This window comes from Gossypium hirsutum, chromosome A08, assembly GCF_007990345.1.
Source record: "Gossypium hirsutum isolate 1008001.06 chromosome A08, Gossypium_hirsutum_v2.1, whole genome shotgun sequence".
NCBI classification, from domain to species: domain Eukaryota; kingdom Viridiplantae; phylum Streptophyta; class Magnoliopsida; order Malvales; family Malvaceae; genus Gossypium; species Gossypium hirsutum.
The window spans coordinates 113,151,280-113,175,090 of NC_053431.1; the positions used below are offsets into that span (position 1 = coordinate 113,151,280).

The 23,811-nt window shown below is 31.5% G+C and overlaps 2 protein-coding genes across 2 annotated transcripts; both read right to left on the bottom strand.

Annotated features, from left to right (window-relative positions):
• Window positions 1–11,349: 11,349 nt before the first annotated feature.
• On the bottom strand, window positions 11,350–12,229 carry LOC107918723 (uncharacterized). Its single transcript, XM_016848310.2, has 2 exons — window positions 11,898–12,229; window positions 11,350–11,592 (listed from the first exon to the last, which is right to left on the bottom strand). The coding sequence occupies exons 1-2, from the start codon at window positions 12,086–12,088 to the stop codon at window positions 11,454–11,456; spliced, it is 330 nt and encodes a 109-aa protein (XP_016703799.1). The 5' UTR covers window positions 12,089–12,229; the 3' UTR covers window positions 11,350–11,453.
• A 6,669-nt stretch (window positions 12,230–18,898) lies between these two features.
• Window positions 18,899–19,846, bottom strand: LOC107919132 (uncharacterized). The gene is made up of 2 exons (XM_016848658.1): window positions 19,132–19,846; window positions 18,899–19,029 (listed from the first exon to the last, which is right to left on the bottom strand). Exons 1-2 carry the CDS (start codon window positions 19,844–19,846, stop codon window positions 18,899–18,901), a joined length of 846 nt encoding a protein of 281 aa, XP_016704147.1.
• Window positions 19,847–23,811: the final 3,965 nt, after the last annotated feature.

Genomic DNA, 23,811 nt, shown 5'->3' on the forward strand with positions numbered 1-23,811 from the left:
AAAACGCCACTAAAACTTATTTGCCTGGCGTGAAACTACGTCTTCGAGGGCAAATTGGTGTTGCAAATTTACGGCGTTTATGAAAGCGCCACTAAAAATTTTATTCCTTGTTGGGAAACGTCGTCGTTTAAGCTAAATGGTAATGCAAATTTGTGGCATTTTCTGGCTAAGCGCCACTAAACTTTTTCGCCTGTATTGAAACGATGTTGTTTGTATATATTTTAATACATTTTAGTGGCGTTTATCATAAAAACGCCGCTAATTTCAATCCAATAAGGTTTTATTATTTTTTAAAATCCTTTAATTTGTAAACTTTTATAATTTTGTATGAAAATAATTTTAAATAATATGAAAACCCTCAACCCAAAACCTTAAAACCCAAGTCATAAATCATAAACCCTAAACCCTCACTAAACTCTTAACTCTAAATTTTAAACCCTAAATTAGTTAGATAAAATTTGAATATTATATATTCTTTCAATATTTTATGAAATTTATATAACATTTTCAATTTACTAATTAATTTTGTTTCTCTAGAGATGTACGGGTTACCAATTTTTTAAATTTTAATATATATAAAGTTTATATACCATCTCTTAAATAATTTAAACTATAATTATAATTTTCATATATTCATATTAATATTATCTCTTTTACAATTGTATAAGAAATTATTTACTATATAAATTTAAAAACAATCAACCATATACCCAAAAAACTTTAAAATTATTTTAAATATTTTTAGTGGTAATTTAGATAAAAACACCGCTATTGATCAATTTTTAGTGGCGTTTTGGCCAAAAATGCCGCTATTGCTCAGTTTTTAGTGGCAGTTAGGCCAAAAACGCCGCTATTGCTCAGTTTTTAGTGGCTTTTGGCCAAAAATGCTGCTATTGTTAAGTTTTTTTGCGAAAACGCCGCTAATGTATAATCTTTGTAGTATTTTTTGTTCAAACGCCACTAAAAACGCCGCTAAAGCTCTATTTCCCTGTAGTGTTACTAATGGACAATATGGTAATTAAATAAAAGAGCCATTGTTTAAAATCTATACTTTCATATTTAGTGGGCTAAGAAATATCCAGAATACTCCACAAATCCTGAACACACACAATCGCAGAACATATGGGCTAAAATTTCTCCATGATTACAACATCTAGGGCATAGGATAGAATTTGTAATGCGTCAGTTATATAAATTGGTAAAAGTAGGAAAAAAGTTGTTATAAGCTCTCCATATTTCCATAAATCGGTTCATCTTCATCAACTCCATCAATAGTTAAGTTCTTCTTTAAATCAACCAGCAATACATGATACTAACTTCGATTAATATAATCGCATGACTGTTTACCACGCCATGCCAATATATCTAACTGAAGAGATCGTGACAATGGAATGCACATAATTCTGTCAACATCCACCTCCTCAAACTGCTCCATAAGCAAAGACAAATTCCAACATAGTGAGGTAAAATTGATCAATTCTAAAACTATTGAACTACTTACTCCAATTAAACTATTTATGTAATGACCCAAACTTTAGTAGTGTTAGAAATTGTAGTTTTAAGACCTCGTGTTCATAAATCGAGTCCGTAAATATTAATATATGTTTACATGTATAATATATTTTTATATTGAAATGTGGATAGTTAATTTACTCGAAATTAAGTTGAATTAACACGTAGAAACTAAATTGTAAAATTGAACCACTATGGATTTTTAATTAGTAAATAACCTGGGGATTTAAATTGTAATTAACCAAAGTTCTAAAATAGAAATTAGACCATATTCAATTATGTATTAGTGGATGGCATGATGTGTGTTAATTAAATTAAGAAATTAAAGATTAATGTTAGTTAATTAAGATTAAAACACATTAATTTAAGTATAAATACTAATTATAATGGAAAGGAAGAGAAGATGTTGTCATCTTCATCTTCAAGTCGTAGCAAACGAAAAAAAGAAAAAGAAAAGAAAGCTTAAGGTTTACCAAGTTTCGACCATATATTTAGCTAAAGATGACACAAGACCATCGAGAGGGAAAGAAAAGGTAAGAGCCAACGACGAGTGACGTGAGTTTCGATTTGTATTTTTATGATTAGAGATCAATCTAAATATTGCATATCCATAGAATTACGCATTCTATAAAGTTGAGTTAGTTGTACATTATAATGGAATGTAATGAATCATATAGTGGAATGTACATTATAACATGTTGTTTGGCATTGGTATTGAATGGTCTTTTTATTAAGTGTTTTTCATTGATTTAAAAAAAAGTTGTATTATAATGTTTGATAATGTTTGATTATAGAAATACCACTAAGTTTATTACTCAGCATACGATTTTCTTTTCTGTGCGCAGGTTAGGCTTCAAGCGAGATCTCAAACATCGACTTCAGCATCTAGATAGAATCTCAGACTCAACAATGTTAGTGAATCCTTTTTTGTTTTGTTAGTTGGCATGTACCTAGTGGAGTCACCTTAATATTTTGTTATGTTTGGAATTATTGAATTGAAATTAGTAAATGATTATAAACATGTATATACTAAGTTGGTAATTAAAGTTTGGTATAATTTGATTATATATGCTAATGTTGATGGATGTGAGTTGATAGATGATATGTTAGGCATATATATTGAGCTTGGTAAGAATTTAAGCATTGAGAAATGCTTAGTTTGACTAAATAGTATTATTTGTTTAATTGATAGAAATAGGGTATAAGTATGTTATTGAATGTATATCAATGTGTTTGAAATCCTAGTTGAAATGGTACAAGGATGAATTGTTGATGCATAATTAAAGGTGGCATGTTTTGATATTGGTTAGAATGCATATAAGGCATATGAATTGGTACGGTTTGATAGTGGATTGGAATAAAGTAGGCATCAAATGCAGAATTAGAAAATTTTCTATGAGATATTGATAGCTTGGGAAGGGTACCGATACTTTAGTAATTTTTCTTTAATTTTTCAAAACATCAAATTGGAAAATGGTATCGATATAGGGATAAGGTATCAATACTTCATTGAAGGTATTGATACCTTTCGTATCGATACTTTATGAAAGGTATTGATACCTTCGATTTTTGTTCAATTTTTCTAAACTTTGAAACTCAAATTGGTATCGATACCAAACATGGGTATCGATACCTGATCTAAAATTTTAAAAAGATTGCAATTTGGTCCTTTTTCAATCTCGGAATCTCGGGCTAACTTTAGAACGTACGTAGGCTCGTATAAGTTCCGAGAAAGGTTGTATATCATTTTTATGAACTGAAATGCATATGTTTGCATGAATTGTGCTATAATTTAAATGTTTTGTATTCATAGTTGCTGCCAAAACGAACGTAACATCTCGTAACTCAGACCTAACGATCAAGTCAGGTATCGGGGTGTTACAGGTTACTCTATTAACTGAATAGGTTTATACTTCAGTTTAGCCAATGATGCACTTACGTGTCAGTGTATTTGCTTTAGTACATCTGATGATGCATTTATATGCCAGGATTATTATTTCGGTTTATCTAGTGATGCACTTACGTACCAATATAATTGTTTTAATTTGTCCAATGATGCACATCGTGTCCCAATATAATTACTTTTGCTTGCCCGATGATGCACTATATGTGTCAGTATCTTTCTTTTAGTATATCCAATGATGCATTGCAGTGCCAGGTTGAGACACAGATTGACTAATCTATGTATTCATCTTAAAATTTGAGTAATGTTAATAGGGAATATAATTGTAACATCTCGAATTAAGGTTTAGTCCGAATAATAATTTTAAGACCACAAATTTAAAGTAAAAATAATTATTTTATAATTATTATGAGGTCTATGATATGATTGTATGCTTGTGTGAAAATTTTATGAAGAAATTTTATTGATAAAATGTCCAATTTGACATTTAGGACTAAATTGTAAATGTTACAAAATGTGAGTTCTAGAAGTTTTAGGCATGAAATTGTCATGGATTATTAATTAGAGGTCCTTAAATAGAAATTTTCCTAATTTCTATTTTTTTGGACAAAAATGGACATAATTAGGAAAATTTGAAAGAAAAGCCTTAAGGGTATTTTTGTCATTTAGTTAATAAAAGAATAAAAAGGGAAAAAATGAAGCAAAAATCTTGTCCATCTTCTTCTAACTTGTCCGGAATTCTTAAGGAGCCATAGCTAGGGTTTTTTTCAACTTTCAAGCTTGATAGTAAGTGCATCCAAGCCCCGTTTTTAATGTTTTTTGCAATTTTGAAGTTGTTATCAACCAATCTAGCTATTTCTACCATTATTTTGAGCTAGGGTTCATATTCAAAAACTTACCCATGTGTGACATGCTTGTATTTTGATGTTTAATGGAGGAATATGAAAGTTTGATGTAAGATAAACATCTTTTACTAAGTGATTTTTCATAAGAACACCTAAAAAGGGACCTTTTTGTAAAAGTTGTAAAATAGGTGGAAAAAAGTTTGATTTGAAAGAAAATGTGAGCTGTTATAAGTATGACCTAAGTTCGGCTAGGCTTGAATAACAAAGAAAATGAACACATTTTATTTTACGAGCCTATGGGCTAATTTGTAATTATGTAAAAGTTTAAGGGCAAAACTATAATTTTCTAAAGTATGATTTATGGACTATTTTGAACAATTTGATAATTAAATAAGTGAAATTTTCTATTATAGATCAAGAAAAATAGAGTCCGGACTTAAACTGAGGAAAGAACAAGGTCGTGGACTAAATCAAATAATTAGCCATATTTTGATACCGAGGTAAGTTCATGGGTAAATAATGCTATGTTATATCATGTTTTAATGTTTTATTAATATATGAGTCACTACGTTTAATTGTTATAATGAGTGTATGAACGACGTTATAGTTTATGAGAATGATATTGTGAACAAGTTCGACGAATATGTGACATCGAGAAAATCCCGTTTGAACCTTAGGAATAGATTAGGATACGAGTGACATGTCACTAGGAACTATGTGATTATAAGCTCATGATATTATGTGTATATGTGACTATGTGAATCCGGGTGCTAGTCATGTACGTCCTACTGGTGGCTAAGTAGCCCGGCATGTGTTTCGGGTACCTGTCAGCTTGTGTGAGCAGCCCGTGTAGTTTCGTCTTGACTGTCAGCTTGTGTGATATGTGATTAACTTGAAAGGGAGCAATGTGTGTTATGTGATATGAGGTAGCATATGACTACGTATGAAGCACTTTGTGCAACTTTCCGTGTATCCGATAGTATTTCAAGTGTTCAACGTGTAAATCGATGAGATGTGCAACAAGTAAGTCAATGATGAGGAAAGATGAGAATGTGTTACGAGTTGGTACAGGTATGTACAAAAAAATCATATAAATGAGCTCGGTATGTGATAAACTTTTGGTAGGATTAAGAATGAGTAAGTTATGCCTATGTAACTATGATGACACATATGTAAATTTTGTTATGTTAGTTGTATGATATTCATGCTTATGTTGCTATTTATTTACATGTGAACTTACTAAGCTCTATGCTTACTCCCCTTTATTTTTCATTTTCTTATAGTATTCGGGATCGAAGAACGTCGAAGCTCGATTAACACTATCAAACTAATCTTTTGGGTATAGTGAATTCAAGTATTTTGAGTATGGAATGTATAGAGACTTGGTCTTTTTGTTATATGTCATATTGGTTTAGCCAAATGTGTTGGCTTATAATGATTTGATTATTCATTTTGTATATGGCCATGAGATATGGCTCATATTAATTATGGGGATGTAATCCTATTCGTATATGCATGTAAGTGTTGTGGTCACTCCTAATGTGGTTAAATTCATTTGGCATGGATGAATTGTGAATATGATCATGGATGTTTGATGATGGAATTGTGAGTAAATGGCATAATAATAACTAAGGCATGAATGTATAAAATGAAAGTAAATTGATGATACATATTGCATGTGATTTGGTAAGCTTGGTCTAAATGAAATATGAAGTCTTAACCTAGTGTAAATTGATAAGAAGTTGATATGCATAAGCCATGTTTAGGAATGTGTAAGTGCTCATTTATGCCATGTAGGATGTCATTGCGATGTGCATGTGTTATTGAGGGTGACAAAAGGCTTGGAAAATAGCCTTAAAGTTGTTCACACGGGTAGACACACGGGCGAGTGTCTAAAGCGTGTGTGACACACGGTCTGCCCTATAGGCGTGTGATTCCGCCATGCGTCCCCTGCACCCTAATTAAGTAAAACAGAATGCCCAGTAGTAAACATAAGCGCAGAGACATGGCCGAGTGTCTTGGCCATGTGAAAGACACGGCCTTAGGACATGGGCATGTGTCTTGGCCGTGTGAAGTCTACAATTGATTTTTAGAATTTAATTCGCCACACGGCCTAAGCACACGGGCGTGTAATTTGGCCGTGAGACCCTATTTTGTTTATGACGTCATAAATTGAGAGTTACACGGGCATGTGACCCTTCAAAAATAGAAATTTTTTAAGTGTCGCAAAAGTTTCGAAAGCTCTCAGATTAGTCCTGAACCACACTCAATGTATGTTTTGGACCTCGTGAACCCTTGTAAGAGACAATATGCTTGTGTATAAATGGTTTTAATTTGGGCGAAATTTTATGGCCTGGTTTTGTATGAATGTTTATGTTTGAGTCCGGTAACGCCTCGGACCCTGTCTAGGTGTCGGATACGGGTAAGGGGTGTTACAATAATTTGGAAATTTAATTAACTGATATTTGAAAATGAATTTGACATTATGAAATTGTATTACAGATACGTATTTATGATATAAAATTATTGATAGTATGTGAAAGATCATACAAACCGATTGAATGGGCCTAAAGGCCATTACGAAATGATAATGGTAGATTTTATTTCAATTAGGAGATGATGTACGGACTTGATTGAATGTAATAGATTGAAAAGTAATGTGAATGTTAAGTATATTGGTATGATATGTTAATTAGTTGTTAATTGAGGTAGTATGTTAGTTGGTTCTTTTAGCATAAATAATGTATCTTGTAGCATATGTATAGAGTTATATACATTGAAGAATGGAATGAGTTATATATGAGTTAGTTGGTATTGAATTGGAAATTAATTGTATACATTTGATTCAAAATTTATATTAAATTGATTTGAATCATGCAAATACCATTGAACTTTATTTCTTAGCGTACGATTTTATTTTTCATGCGCTGGTTAGGCTTGTGACAAGGTCGCAAGCATCAACTTCAGCATACACACAAAGGTCCTTGACTCACCAACATTTGTATAGTTTCTTTTGTTAATTATACGGCTTGTACCTAGGTTGAGTCAAAATTGGTATTTTGATTTGGTTATATGCTAAATACATGGAATTGGAAATCTTATAACTTATAATTAAACATGTTTCGTGGTATGATAATAGTCTAATTGGTTTTATGTTTATATACATATGTTTATAAGCATCAACTAGTTATATGAAGGACTTGAATGAATTGGTTGTATAATCAAAGGAAATTGTTAAAATGATGATAACATGTATGTATAAATGTTCTTCAAGCATAATGGAATCCCACTAGGTATGTAGACTTGGTAGAAAATTATGTGTAGGTAAAATCGAAATGTTTTATGTGTTTACAAACAGGTACCAAAACTTATTCTTTTGAGAACAAAATGTCACGTCGTGATGTCAAATAGTGGTTGTTACGACGAGACCTGATTACTATGTCACAGTGCGACATCAGACTTTAGCTGCTACGATGAAGCTAAATAGTATGTTGCATCGCGACAAAGAACTCCCTGACATTACGATGTCAACCCGAAGTCTTGAAATTATTACAATTTGGTCCTAATTTGACCTTAAGTTAGCAATAGAGCTTTTGTAAGCTCGTATAATGCCCGAAAATGAACACAAAATGTTTTATATACTTGTTTAACTTATATTGGGATGTTTTATGTCTTAAATTAAACTGTGAATTGATCATAGTTTCTCCGAAAACGAATGTGACACCTTGTAACTCAAACCTAGTGGTTGGGTCGAGTATGGGGTGTTACAATTTTTAACTTTATAATCTCTTGTACCAAGCAACCAAGCATTATTCCAAATGTCACACCCTTGTCACGTCCTTAGGATGACACTGGTTTGAGTAATCTTGGAACGGTATTGTTGCCTTGACTAAATCCCATTGGCTTATGTCTTCGTCGTCACCTAACTCAAACTATATTTCTCACTTGTACATCTCAATAGTAAGAGGTTATTGCTCTTACTTGCCCCCATTGCGACTTGCCTTGATCGAAATACTCTTAATCCATACGAAAAGACTTTGGCACACTTACATTGAACACCGGGTTAACGTTGAGTATTGCCTCTAACTCTGGTTTGTAAGCCCCTTGGCTTACCCGCTTTAAAACTCTGAAAGGGCCCCTGTGTCTTTGTTAAGCCAACAATAAGTCAAAATTTAAAACAATAGATAAGTGTTTGAGATGTACCTTGATTGTAACACCCCTAACCCGAATCCTTCGCCGGAAGGGTTACGAGGTATTACCAGAAATACACATATATTCATATCAATCATAAGTAATCATTTTCTTAAACTCTTAAATCAATCAAAGATCTCATTAATGAATCTTATAAAAACATACATAATCGAATATGCATCATCTTTATCTAACCTTATTCGGTACATGAACATTACTACTTGAAATATCCAAAACATCAAAACCACAAACAACATATCAAGCATAGTCCAGACTTATAATATACTTTGGTTGATTCCTCAACATGTGTAACCTCATTTAATCAAAGTACTAAACTAATTTGACATAATAAACAAGCCATTTTTGCATGGCTTATATGTGTACAAATCAAAATGAATTGTATCGAAACTAGCCTATACATGCCACATAACCAATTCTCAAAACAATTATTTACCGAAATGAAAACTGGATAGTGTGAAGACGTCTCCCAGACTTCCAACCCGAGCAAATCTCTGAAGCTCTATAGACATAGGAAAAACACACAGAGTAAGCTTTGAAAGCTTAGTAAGCCATAAGCAAATAAATCATTTCAATGATAATTATAATTCCATATCACTAAATTGAATTTAAACAATCTCAATCACATGTACATCCATTGTACTCTTAAGTTCATATAACCTCATTAAATAGCTTCACTTATTTTATTTATCAATAACATATAACTATGCTTTTAAATTCGAATAATAACCTTTAGTTCAATCATATAAATCAAACTTGTACATATTCATTACATAACCAACCAAACCATTGTCATTGCTTCACTAACTGATTTATAAATATAAAAACCATGCATCATAATATCACCATCTTAATATCCATTTCATGTCCAGATTTCAAATTAAGATCTAGTCATATTTCAAAACCATTTTTCTTATTTCATATTTCCCATGTTCAAATCATGGGACCACAAGGCCATATAGCTAGCACATATATCATATATTCATCTATGTACCTTTCTTTCATTCATGGTAACATGTTTCACATATTATTATTAAATACATAATCACTTTACATTTCTGAGTTTCAAAGATAATTCACATGTACCAGAATCATATATTTACGAACACGGTTACCATATCACGTTTCCTATATAATTTATTTGATTATAGCCACTTGCCATTAATCACATCTCATTTTCACATAGACCATATATTATCGGATCATAATCATATCCACTTCCAATCTAAATAATCATAATCATCATACATACATTTATCCATATAAACAAATCCAAAATTCATAGTATAATATCACTCATATATATACATAGCCTACATGGCCGATAATACCAAATCATGTAAATGTCATTATACATTCAACTATAATTCCACTCATTTATGCAAGCTCACAAGACAAGATTTAACTTTATATACAAGCATCACTTAATTGGCCGAAAAATACCATTGGGAACATATTTTATCTTAGCTAAGTGAACTTGGCTGAATCTACTTAGCTAATTTCAACATCACATGATTTCTTACTCATAAGATCAAATGCTTAAAATTCACTACATTGTTTATATCCCAAAATGATGAATAGGTATACATGTACGAATTCAATATATCCTCACATGACATTTAATAATTCATTTCAATAGATTATTTCACAAGGTCGAATATACAAACCCTGTATAATTTCATGTATATATATACACAATCGAATATGTCACTTTATTATAAGTTCATACCTAATCACATATGCCAAATCACTTTAAAATCACATATAACCAATTATACCAAATGTTCATTGACAATCGAATTCGTATACATACTTATTTCACAAATATACACATTTTGACAATAAATATCGAAACACATACGTACCTTATTTCAGATAAATAATAATCCAATTTCTCCAAACCTTTAGGGCTCGTTTACCACATTTGATCTCACATCGGTGTATAGCCTTCTAAACTTATAACTTAATACAATTCACCGGCTCAATGCCTCCTAGGCACGGAACCCGATTTTATTCACTAGCATGAAGCCTGCTAGGATTATAAACTGAAATCTTACACCGGCACTAGGCCAGCTAGACTCAAGGTCTGATATTTAATCACTGGCAATAGGCCTGCTAGGTATAAAGCCCGAATAAACTTAACAACACAAGATTTGCTAGGCTTTTAGCCTGAATGAATCCACCGGCACAAGGCCTGCTAGGCTCGAAGCCTGAATATCTCAATCACATGTCTTACGCTACCGATCATTAACAGAACACTATCAAAGTCTTTGAATTATCATTTCCAACTCAAAATCACATCGGGCTATCACATTTAATTTATCACAATATTATTCACCCTTATAAATCACATTCGGAAGTCATATTGAAACATAACAAATATCCTTCATATCATAAGACACATTCGACTTTCACATTGAAACATAGCATATATATTATTCACATTATAAATCATATTTGATTACCTCAATATACATCCATTAAAACCATTCATCACTTTAGATCACCTTCGGCATTCACTTTTACACCATAATAATATCATTCACCTTACAAAATCATTCCGCAGTGGTATAACAATTTCTAACAATTCAATTCGGCACTTATATTTAACATTTATTTAAATTTAGTACATAACATAGCTTAAGGACTTACCAAACTCAATTTTTTAGCATGAAATTAATTTGCTCCATTAATGCTCAATAACTGATTTCGCGCATTTAGTGCTCAGAAATTAATTTACACACATAGTGCTTAAATCCAACTTGCACACTTAGTGCTCAGTATCGAATTCGCACACTTAGTGCATCCCTGAAACTTATTACTCATTTATACATGTAATGGGCCAATTTAGCCCGGGCCCGTATAAACACAAAACCAAAATAATAAACAAAAAAATATATTAACAGTCCAATAAAAGTCCATCAGTCCAAGTTACATAACCCAATTTTAAACCCAAATTTACAAGGCCCAATAGGCCCAGAATATTAAACCAAGACAAACCCTAAATCACCCCCTTTCTCCTGCGCCACAACAGCAACCGGACAGCAGCTCCATGCCTCCGTACGCTCCAGCCTCCTGGCGCCACGCCCACGCTCTCGTACACACGCAAACACCACCCCGTACCTGCAAATACAGAAAAGACAACAGCAGCAGAAACAAACAAAAATTGTATTTCTTATTTTTATTTCCTTTTTATTTTCTTTTCTTTTGGCCGGCTATAAAGCCAAGCTCCGAATCTCTGTAATTTTTTTTGACGCGAAAATAAGCATACAAAGATAATAGAGAACGTTCAAAAAGAAATAGAGAAGGTGATTTCTGCTTTCGATTTCTATATTTTTTTTTCTTTTTTTCTTTTTCTCTGGTATTCTACTCGAATCTCTCATCATCGTATTACGAAAATAAAAAGAAAGAGATGAGGTGAACTTTACCTTGTTCTTTGGGTCCTCGGCTTTCCTTTGCTCCATCGAAATCGGATTTTTGAGGGGGCTTCGAGGCTGCTAGGTGACCTTTCAAGGTCCGAACCAATCGATTGCTGCATGTGAAGGCAGATCGGCGCTGGCATTAAAGGGGTAGAGTTCGGCTGAGAAGAAGAATAGAGGCTAGGGTTTCGGTTGAACATGCCAAAAGGGGTCTTTATAAAGAACCCAAAACGGTGCCGTTTGAGCCCGTTTCAATGGCCCAAAACGGTGCCGTGTGAATGAGGCCGACCCGACCCGGCTCCTAACCCTCAGGATCCGTGTGTTTGCTGCGGTAAAGGGTTAATTCGCTTTAAATCCCTCCCCTTTCGCGCCGCGTTTAAATCGGCCCGTCTGCATCTTTTTTTTTCTTTTTTTAATTGTTTCCTTTAATTTATGCTATTTTGCAATCAGTTCTGCGCTCGTGCGCAGCGTTTTGAGGCCTGGATTAATTCCAGTTCGAGTCCCTACGCTCTGTGCACTTCGCACTTCAGTCCTCTTTTAGTTTTGTTTTCAAATTATCCTTTTGATTTTGGATTGATTATGATTAAACCCTTTTAGTTTATAACTGTTATTCTTAACTGCTTATTCACGATTGTTTTAAAGTTTCTTTTTTTATGTTAATATTTTTATTTTATTTTCTATATACATATATATTATAATAAAGTTAAGTTATTTTCATATATATAATGTTTTAGTATTATTCTAACCATATATTTTAGCATTTTTTTGCCATTCTAATGTGTTTTGCATATGTGTTCTACTTAAATTATTTTCATACTTGCTTATATTAGTAAATATGTTGGATTAACATACGTCATTTAGTCCTATACGTGTTATCATCTCTACGTTATCTTACATGCACTTGCTTCTAAATTTATATATATGTGTATATATATATTAACACATTTGTTACCTTAATAGATTTTTTATTTAAAATACTCGTTGCTTTATGTTTCTTTTATTCTCTTTATATATATAAAATTGTCTTTAGAAACTTCTCTCTTCTAATTTTAAAATTATTATTTTTGAATATTTTTTTTATATATCATATTACTTATGTGTTCTATATATCCTATTATTTAAATATTTTGATATAAGGATATGTATATTTTTTTAAACCAATTTAAAATTATATATGCATTATTATTAATCTCATTCTTTTATAAATTTATATGTACATTTTTTATAAATCTATTTTGGGCCTTATGTTTTGTCATGTATTTTTTTGTATCATATATTTTGTTGTACTAACATATATTTTGTTAACTTTTAAATATATTTGTGGTTAAAAATATTTTACATTCAATTTGACTTAAATTTCCATATTATAATATCTATTTCAAAAATTATATATCTATCTCTAGTCTTTCCTTATACATGTATATATATAAATTTGTCAACCTACATTTTATGTGTCCATTTATTCGTCTTCATTTTAAAATAGTTTTATACCATATTATGTCTTCGATTTACACCTTGTTTGTGTATCTAATATTAATCATTTTATTTCCCATCCATGTTATCGTTGCATTATTCATTTATTCATTGTTTCATAGTAATTATTCTTCATACATTATTGTAATCGTATTACCTTTTTAGATTAGCCCCGCTTAATTATTAGTTTATTAGTGGACCATGTCTCGTACATACCCTTTATCCTATATCATCATTTTTCACTTAGTTTGCGAAATGTGGTTCTTTTTATAAAATTTAAATCTTTATGGTTAATTTTGTCTCATTTCAAAAAATGCATTAATACGTTTTAAGCTAGTTTATAAGTATTCACTTAAAAATTCTTTAAAACGAAGACGAGATTCGATGTTTGGCAATTCACAGAATAGTGCCCTAACGTGTTAGGTTGCAATTTCGCGTTTGCTCAAAATAATCGAATATCCCTTCAAAATTTCACTCATGTCTTTTAAAAATTCTTTCAAACGGAGGTGATGTGCGATATTTGGTAATTCACGGAATCGTGCCCTAACGTGCTAGGTTGCAATTTCTCGTTTGCTTAAAATAATCAAATATCCCTCCAAAATTTCATGCATATCTTCTAAAAATCATCTAAAACGAATGAAATACTCGGTGTTTGACAATTCGGGAATCACGCCCTATCGTGCTGGGTTGTGATTTCTCGTTTGCTCAAAACAATCGAATATTCCTTTAGGTTTTCACTCATGCTTATTAAAAACCTTTCAAAACAAGGGATGTTTGATGTTTGGTGATTTGAGAATCGTGCCCTATCGTGCTGGGTTGGTTGCGCATTTTCATTTGTTCTAAACAATCGAAGATCCCTTCGAAGTTTCATCCACGTTTTTAAAAAAAACCTTTAAAATGAAAGAAGTGTTCGATGTTCGGCCATTTCGGGGAATAGTGCCCTATCGTGCTGGGTTGCAATCTCCCGTTTGTCTGAAATAATCGAATATCTCTTCGGAATTTCACTCGTATTTTCCAAAGTGAGGCAATGATCAATGTTTGGAAATTCGAAGAATCGTGCCCTACTGTGCTGGGTTTCGATTTTTCGTTGGACTAAATAGTTGTGCATCCTCTTGTTAATTTCAAATTATAAATTTTCGGACGTCGAAACAAGAAGATTCTTAACAATCAACTCGGGTTACTCAAACGTTATAAAAAAGAACTACATTTCAAAAACCTTTTTTAATTTCAGACATAAGGACAGTATTTAATCAATTCGGTACCAATTTTGGGCGTAGTGAGGGTGCTAATCCTTCCTCATGCGTAACCGACTCCCGAACCCGTTTTCTCAAAAGTTCGTAGACCAAAACCGTTGTTTTAGTAAACCAAAAACGTTTTATTAAAATAACCAAATCCTTAGGTGATCCGATTACACCAAAACAAAAGATCGGTGGCGACTCCATGTGTTTGTTTTTCAAAAGTCAATTCCCCCGTATTTTCAATTCATTTAAAATTTTAAAATATTTGAAAAAGGGGTGGTTTCGACAATACATATACACAATAAGCTTAAACATCAACCACATATTAACTTATTCATCTCCCTATTCAATATCTCATTCGGATATATTAAACTCACATATATATATGTATACATCTCAATCGGCTATATCAAACTACACCTAGATACAAATTCGGTTATATCCAATCACACATATATAGACATTCAACTTTATCCAACTACACATATATACACACTTAGTTATGTCAAACATATATATATACCATATTCAACTATATCAATCCATGTATCTATCACATTCGATTATAAGACATTCACCTAAATATCACATTCAGCTATAATAATAGCCTTTATATATATATATACTTTCAATAAATTCATAAACCTCATTAACGATAAATTCAATTTGACTTAATTGCTTAAAAACTTTCCTCGGCTTTGATAAAAATAATTACTCGACTAGCTTCAACTTCCCTCGATCCAAATCAGCTCTCTTTTGATCTTGAAGTAGTTAAAAGAAATTTAAACTTATTTAATTAATTAACCATTTTATTTTCACTCAAAAATAATATAATATAATAATTTAAATAATACCCCTTTTAAAATTAGGCTTTGACATTTCGGTTCAAACATCCTTAATACATCAAAATAATTAAATTCTTCCCATGGCACACTAAAACCGAATATGTCTTATTCAAATATCAATTATCATATTTCATTTATTTAATCATTTAAACCTCCTATTAAATAATTTTCACAAATTAATCTTAAACTCAAAATCACATAAAATCGTAACACAAAAGGCATTCATCTAACACTTGATTTCTAATTTCTAACATTAAACTCAAATTTCTTAGCTTATCAACTCATGGCCGAACATCAATTATTCACCAAAACAAAAAATTAACTCATGGGTTTTAGAGAAAATTAAGCAAGGAATTAAATGATACTAAAAATTAACAAAAACAACATGAATTTTACCTTGAATTTTTGCTTTCAAATGGCCGAAACTTCAAAGCCACAAATTTTATTTTCTTTCTCCTTTGTTCGGCCTCCAAGATGAACTACATGCATGTTCTCTTTTTTTTTATGCTTTGTTTTATTAAAACTTCACTTAATAATAATTTACTAGTTTAACCTTTGAAAAAAAATAACATACCTTTATTTTTTTACGTCCCATACCGTCTATATCAATTGTCTAAGGTTAAATATCATCACAAATACTCCAACTTACAAAAACAACTTCAATTCGGCCCTAAAGATACAAACATGCATAACTTTCCATTTTATGTTTTATATTACTTATAAAAATAATTATCTCACAAATAACTTTAAAATAAACATATAAAGACATCATGCATTAAGCCATTACCATCCATATATTTATTAATGATATAATTGCCATTCAAAACCTCAATATTCTAAAGACATAACACTTTAACATTTTCATGATAGCATGCTTATTAATCAATTGATGCAATTTAATCCTTTTTAATAATCAAGCACTCAAATCATCGAATCTAAACACGAAAATTTAGCACACCTAAATTCATACATTCAAAACATAGAAAATGATATTTAAATATTTTTCTGACTCTGATTCGTGGTCCCGAAATCACAATTCCGATTAGGGTCAAATTTGGACTGTTACATTGCTCATAACTTCTACTCGATCTGACTGCCCATGTACTTGAATGACAATCTACATGTACTTGAAATACTAACTAAAATGTTCAATTTTTAAACACGGTAATTTGAATAATAATCCACATGTATTTCATGCTATTTAAAAAATATATATGAACTTTTTATCATTTATTAACATTTAAAATTATTTGTTAATATGACATATAAGACAAATAGTATCATGTCAACTTAATAGTACATGTGAACTGCTATACGGGTTGCCACACCATCATTAAAAATAGTAATGTTTAAGTCGTTATTTTCGTTAAAAAAATGATTTGACTCTTTTTTGAAATGTTGAGAGTCAATTTTAGCTCAATAAAAGAATAAGAGCCAAATTGACAAAATATATAAACTTCAAGGACCAAATTTGACATTATGCCTTAAATCTATCAACTATGAGTTTCATTGCATTTTTCTATTTAAGAACAATCCCTTATTTTAATTTTTAAAAATGCATTAACAATAAATTTAAGGGTGAAATTAGGGGATTGGCAAGGGTCTTGACACCCCTTAAAATGAAAAAATTTTCATTCAAACCCTTTAAAATTTTTACTACAAAAAATAGTAAAATTATATTTTTACTACTAAAAAATATTCTGACTTAACCCTAATGAAATATTATAATGAAAAAATATAGAAATTAAAAAGAAAAGAAAAAGCTGGGGAGCTGGGATGCTTACTTTAATGGAAGTACAAAAACATACAAAACAAAGAAAAGAATTTTCTTTTGTAAAAGGAAATTAAAATAAAAAAATAAAAAGTGGTCTCACGTTCTAGGACATGCCGGCGCCAGGGAGACACACGCGGGACCATTTAATTGTTCCACGCGGCTGAATTTATATAGTTGTTGGATGCCTTGTGGTTTTAGCTAGAATCTGTTCACAGACCTTATTAATCTTATTTAATAATCACACGTCTAGCTTTAGTTTTATACTTATTTAAATAATGACAAATATAATAAATATAAAAAGTTAAGTAACTACCCAAAATATTTTTTTTATTTTAATTATTCGATCTAAGCTATGTTACAATATATATGTCTAACTAGTTTCTAGTATTACCAGAATTGTATATGATTTTATGTCTTTAATATTTTAATTAATTTTTAAATATTATATTTTTAATTATTATAATTAGCATAAAATAATATCTTTTATTTTAATTATTAAATATAATTAAAATATATTAGTTTTTCAATTCAAATATTATAATAGAATTTTTTCAAATAATAATTAAAGTATTTTAACTATTCAACATTCAATATAGTTTTTACTTTAAATAATTAATGTAAAGTAACATCATTCAAAATAATAATTAATTAACATAATTAATTTTAATATTAATTAAGTGATAATTAAGATGCTTAGAAGTCTATTCCAATAACAACTCTATTTTAAAATTAGCACAACTTTTTTAATTAATAATTATTTTTACATGTATAATTATCTCAACTTCTGTTAAATTATACCTTTTTAAAAAGTAAATTTAATAATATGATAGAACATAAAGAGTGTTCTTGTCAATTTAAAAGTTTTTCCAAACTCGTAATTATATATATATTATAGATTGTTGTAAGACTTGTTACTAATTATGTTCATCTCTTTCTATAATAACTACTATTTATAATAACATTTTATTATAATAGACAAGTTTTGTTGTAGAATCGATTTTTTTTTTATTTTTTATTTTTACTCTTTATAACAATTTCTCATCTATAACAGCAACAACCACACTATTTATAATAACTTTTCATTATAATAATCAAATTTGTTGGAGAATTTTTTTTTTTACCTTTTGTATTAACTTTTCATCTACAATAACAATAAGAAAGTATATAATAAACTTTTTACTAAATTAGTCATTTATGACCGTCACTTGTCTCAAATTTTAGTAAAATGAGTTATGTTCATAAGTAAAATAAAAATAATAAATTTTAGTTAAGATATTAATTCAATAGAATATTTAAATTTTATATAAAAATAGCAGATTTAACCTTCTTTTTTTTTTTGATAAAAGATCGATTGGATTTATATAAATAAATAAAATAACCAACATAAGGTTTGCTTATCACTGGGCCTAAAACTTAGCAAACATGCCCTAATACCTAAAATAAAATAATAGAAGAAAAAAGCCCAAAGCAGTAAAGAAGACGGGCCACTAGCTGATTTAAAACAAAAGAAATAAAATAGGAAACTTAAACCCTAAAATATCTCCAGCCGACAGAAAACAGCTGTATCTCATAATTACTTATCTCTTTTCTTTGAATAGTCACAGCCATTAAACGCAGGTCTTTTCATATCTTCAAAAAAATCTTTAGACTTCTGCTATATATTTCCAAAGCCATATCCTCTCAGATATCTGGACGCATTTGCCTTATCCTCTCAAACTCATGGCAAACCTTCTCTGAAATGCCATTCTCCAGGTAATAGCTTGCACCTTCCTTCAAAGCCTCTCTTGCTATGATATGCGTAAGCGTATTTTCTGTTTTCGGGATAAAGCAAAAGTCTATTTCTTGAAAGAGTGATTTCGTTTATTGAATATATTCGATAATCGCTCCTATAATCGATTTGTCCCTTTCTGTACTTTGGCATTTTTTGATGACTGTTTTTGAATCCCCAAATATTTCACATGTATTAATGCCTAAAAAGATCCCTAATCTCACTGCTTGTAATCCTGCATGTGCCTCCACCGTGAATGATGAGGCTACATTTGAGTGAAGAACCGATTTTGATACTAAAACTTCCCCTCGCATGTCTCGAACCACCAGCCCTGAGGTAGATCTAAAAGAGTTTTGGTCAAAAGCCGCATCAAAGTGGATGGTTACACGCGTCCTTTGTTCATCCTGGTTGTGAAGTCTGCCTTCTTCACAGATACGTAGTTTGTCCTCTAACCCTTGCAATTCTAAATTATAACTTGTTATCTGTCTTGAAATATCTCTGCTATTTGTCATTTTATTTTCATAAAGTAACTGATTTCTATTTGACCAGATGAGCCAAAGCCCGAAACAGAATAAGTGATACTGCTCATTAGTTCCCTGATTAAAGACCCAGTTAAGCCATTCCCATGCATTTTGAATATTAGTGTTTAACACCCAGGCCAAACTTAAATGTTTCCAAACTTCCTCCGTTGTAGAGCACTGTCGAAAAACGTGGATACTGTCTTCTTCTGTTAGTCCACATCTGGGACACCAAGCTTCAGCAACCACTCTCTTCAGTTTAATATTAACTAATGTAGGAATATAGTTCCAAGAGATTTTCCACATGTAACTTTTATTTTCAATGGCATCCGTAAGTTCCATAGTTTTCTGTAGAATTTTTTATTTTCGGCCTGTATAATATTATTGTTAGGAATCCGAGTAGAACTCTGTAATAGTTTATAGGCGTTTATGACAGAAAAAGTGTCTGATGGTTCTCCTCCCCAGACTTGGAAATCATCATGTATTGAACTAGTCAAAGGGATCTGCATAATACTTTTCGCAATATACGCACTAAAGGTATTAAGTAGAATATTTGATTTCCATGTTCTACTATCTTAGTCAATCAGATCCGATACTAACTACATATTTGTATTTCCTTTATAGCTTTGTAACTCATTTGCTTCGTGACCCGGAATCTAGAAATCAGACCAGATGGAAATGTGATCACCCTTACCAACCGTCCAACATAGTCCTTTCTCCAACAATCCTTTAGCTGACCAGACACTCTTCCAGGTAAGTGAAGGTAAGTTACCTAGTTGAGCATTTAAAAAATCAAATGATGGATAATATTTAGCTTTCAACACTCTTGCTAACAACGAATTCGAGTAATTAATTAAGCACCAACCTTGTTTAGCTAGTAAGGTGATATTAAACTTGTCAAGTTTTCGAAATCCAAGTCCTCCCTCTTCTTTAAAAGAACATATATCCTTCCATGCACACTAGTGAATGCCCTTCTTGCCCCTGTGTTTTGCCACCAAAATTTTGCTATTAATCCTTCCGATTCGATACATAGGGATTTTGGAAGTAAAAAGCAAGTCATTGAATAAGTTGGAATGGATTGCAAAATGGCTTTAATAAAAACCTCTTTCCTCCTTAAGAAATATATTTTATGCTCCAATTCTCTATTCGTACTCGTACTCGTACTCTATCTTTCAAATTATGGAAAGACTATTTCTTTCTCCTTCCCACCAAATTAGGCAAGCCTAAATATCGTTCTGGATCTGTTGAACTCCGAACTCCAATCATTTTGGTGATCATTCTTTTTTCCCTCTCTTGCGTGTTAGCGCTAAAGAAATGGTAGACTTCGAGTAATTCACACTTTGCCCCGAACAGATTTCATATTGAAGAATCTGCTTAACTGAACTTGCACCCCTTTCTGTAGCCTTTACAAACATAATACAATCATCCACGAATAATAAATGAAAGACCTGTGGACCACTCCTACTTTCCTTAACTCCTCGAATTAGTTTTCCTTCTAATGGTGACCTTATAAGACTAGAGAGATGTTCCCCACAAAATAAAAATAGAAATGGACTTAGAATATCCCTCTGTCGAAGACCTCTAGATAAGTTAAAAGTGAGGCCAGTATAATCATTTAAGACCACTGAGTAAGACATTGTATTGACACATTTCATCAGCGAACCCACCACCTAGTCGAAATCAAATCCCATTTTCTCTATTATTTCTTTCACAAAACTCCATTCGAACCTATCATATGCTTTGCTCATTTCCAGCTTTACTGCCATAAATCTTTTTTTCCCACTCTTTTGTGCTTTAGAGTATGAAGAAGCTCATAGACCAGTAATACATTATCAAAAATTAGCCTTTCAAGTACAAAAGCACTTTTTGATGAGTCAATACATTTAGTTATTACTATTCAGAGACAATTAGCAATAGCTTTAGTAATCAGTTTATATAGTATGTTACACAAGCTAATACGTCTAAACTGAGTAATGTTTGTAGGATTCACAATTTTCAGAATTAATACAATATTTGTCTTATTGATTGAGCTCAGATCCATACCTTCGTTTAGTATGTTAAGACAATACTTTGTAACTTCGTCTCCAATAATTGACTAGCATTTTTTGGTAAAATAGTGCCGGAAAACCATCCTCTCCTAGTGCTTTTGTAGGACCCATTTCTTCTAATGCCTCACGTATCTCCCTCTTTGTATAATTTGTATAATTTGCCTTCTTCCTGCCGAAAATAAATTTTAAAAATACGATCGTGCTATTTCTTCCATTTCTTCCAAAACTTCCATTTCCATACCATCTTCAAGTTGCAATTTCTGAATGAGATTCCACCGTCTTCTCTGTGTTGCTTGCTTGTGAAAAAATGCAGTATTTTTATCACCTAATTTCAACCAATTAATGCGTGCCCTCTGTTCCCAATATCGTTTATCGTTTTCCATTTCTAAATTAAGTGCAACTTTTGTATCAATAAGCTCCGCCATATTGTCATCGCTTATTTCTTCTTCAAGCAATTTTGCCAACTTTAAATGTAACATATCTTTCTTGATTTTTCTGCTATGTCGAATACCATTAGCCCAATTTTGCAGCCCTTTTCTAACACAATCCAATTTATGTAACAAGTCCACAGTTGAAGTGTCCCAAAAATTTCTAATCGTCTCCAAAAAATTCTTCAAGAACCTACCATGCTTCAAATTTGAACTTCTTTTCGGCGGACTTCTTAATTTCACGTCTTGTGGTTATAAGTAGTGGACAATGATCTGAAAATGAATGAGGAAGATGACATTTGATATTATGGAAACAGAGACACCCAAACATCATTAGCTACCCGTCTGTCTAAAAGTTTGTGGATATTAGTTTCTGGAAGATTACCTATTTCCAATGTGAACCAGATCCCAGAAAAACCTAAATCGATTAAATTACAATCTTTCAGTACCTTTCGAAAATCTTTCATTCTTTCCTCTTCGCGAATTGGGCCATCTTTTTTCTCAAACCCATACAGGATTTCGTTAAAATCTCCACATACCATTCATGGATTTTCTTCTGTTTGCCTTAGTTGTCTTAAAAGTCTCCACGTTGCCTCCCTCTCTTGATAATAAGGTGATCCATAAAACCTAGTAAATCGCCATTTATAGAATTCATCCATATCTTTTATTGTAACATCAATTTGCCTTTGCAAAAAACTTTGGAGTTGAACATTGATATCCCCTTTCCATGCCAAACACAACCCTCCCCTAGAACCCTTTGAGTCGATGTCGATTCCATTGAGAAACCACAACTTCTGCGAACTCTTTCCATATGGCTTCTTCTAACTTTAGTCTCCATAAAGAAGACTATTTGAGGATTATATTACTTCAGTGGGTGCCGAAGTCTGCTAACTGTCCGTGGACTCCTCAATCCATGGACATTCTAACTTAGGATTTCATTGGTCTTGGCCGGTCTTCCTTTTGGCAGCCGCCGATGAATAATTAACTTTCATCACTTCTTTACTTCGTATCACCTTAGAATTCACCTCCTCACTTTCTGTTAAATCTTCTACTTCCCCTCCAGCTCTCTTTTTACCTTCCTCTCCAATTAGCACATTTTCTTCGAGATAATGTTCCATAGCAATGAGCAAATAAATCGGTTTGGAACTATCACCTACTTGATAAGATTTATATAGACTCCTTTCCAAATTGAAACCTAATACAGGAATTATGTTATTCCTATTTTCTATAGGGTTTCTAGCAACCCCCAATGTATTCTCTCGTCTTTGACAGCCCACACGATTTCCTCCCCAATCTTCTTCCCCTTCCTTATGTAACCAAACACTTTTCATAGTAAGAGCTTTTCGATATTGAGCATTTAAAGATAAATCCCATCCCATCTCAGCAATTTCCACTCCCAACGCCATTTTTGCTTCACAGAAAGAATAGCTGTGGCCTAATTTATCGCAATAAAAGCAAAAAAGTGATAAACTTTCATATTTAAAATGAACATATAAGTATTGTTGTAACAGCCTAATTTTTATTGGTGTTGGAACAGTGATTCGAGATCACTAAATCGAACAAATGAGTAGGAAATATTATTAATTTAGTGAGTATAAGTTAAATGTAAAGTTAGGAAAAATTTTAAAGTAGTGAATAGTGTATTAAAAATAAATATTAAAATAATTAGAATAAAAAATGAAGTATCTAGACTTTGAGAATTTTAAATCGAGCCATAAATATTTTTATAAATATTTATGGAGTGTTAATAAGTCAGTATTAAAGTTTCGTCAAGAAATTTTAAAGTTTTGATAGTTAATTGAACAAAAAGAATTAAATTGTATTAAATGCA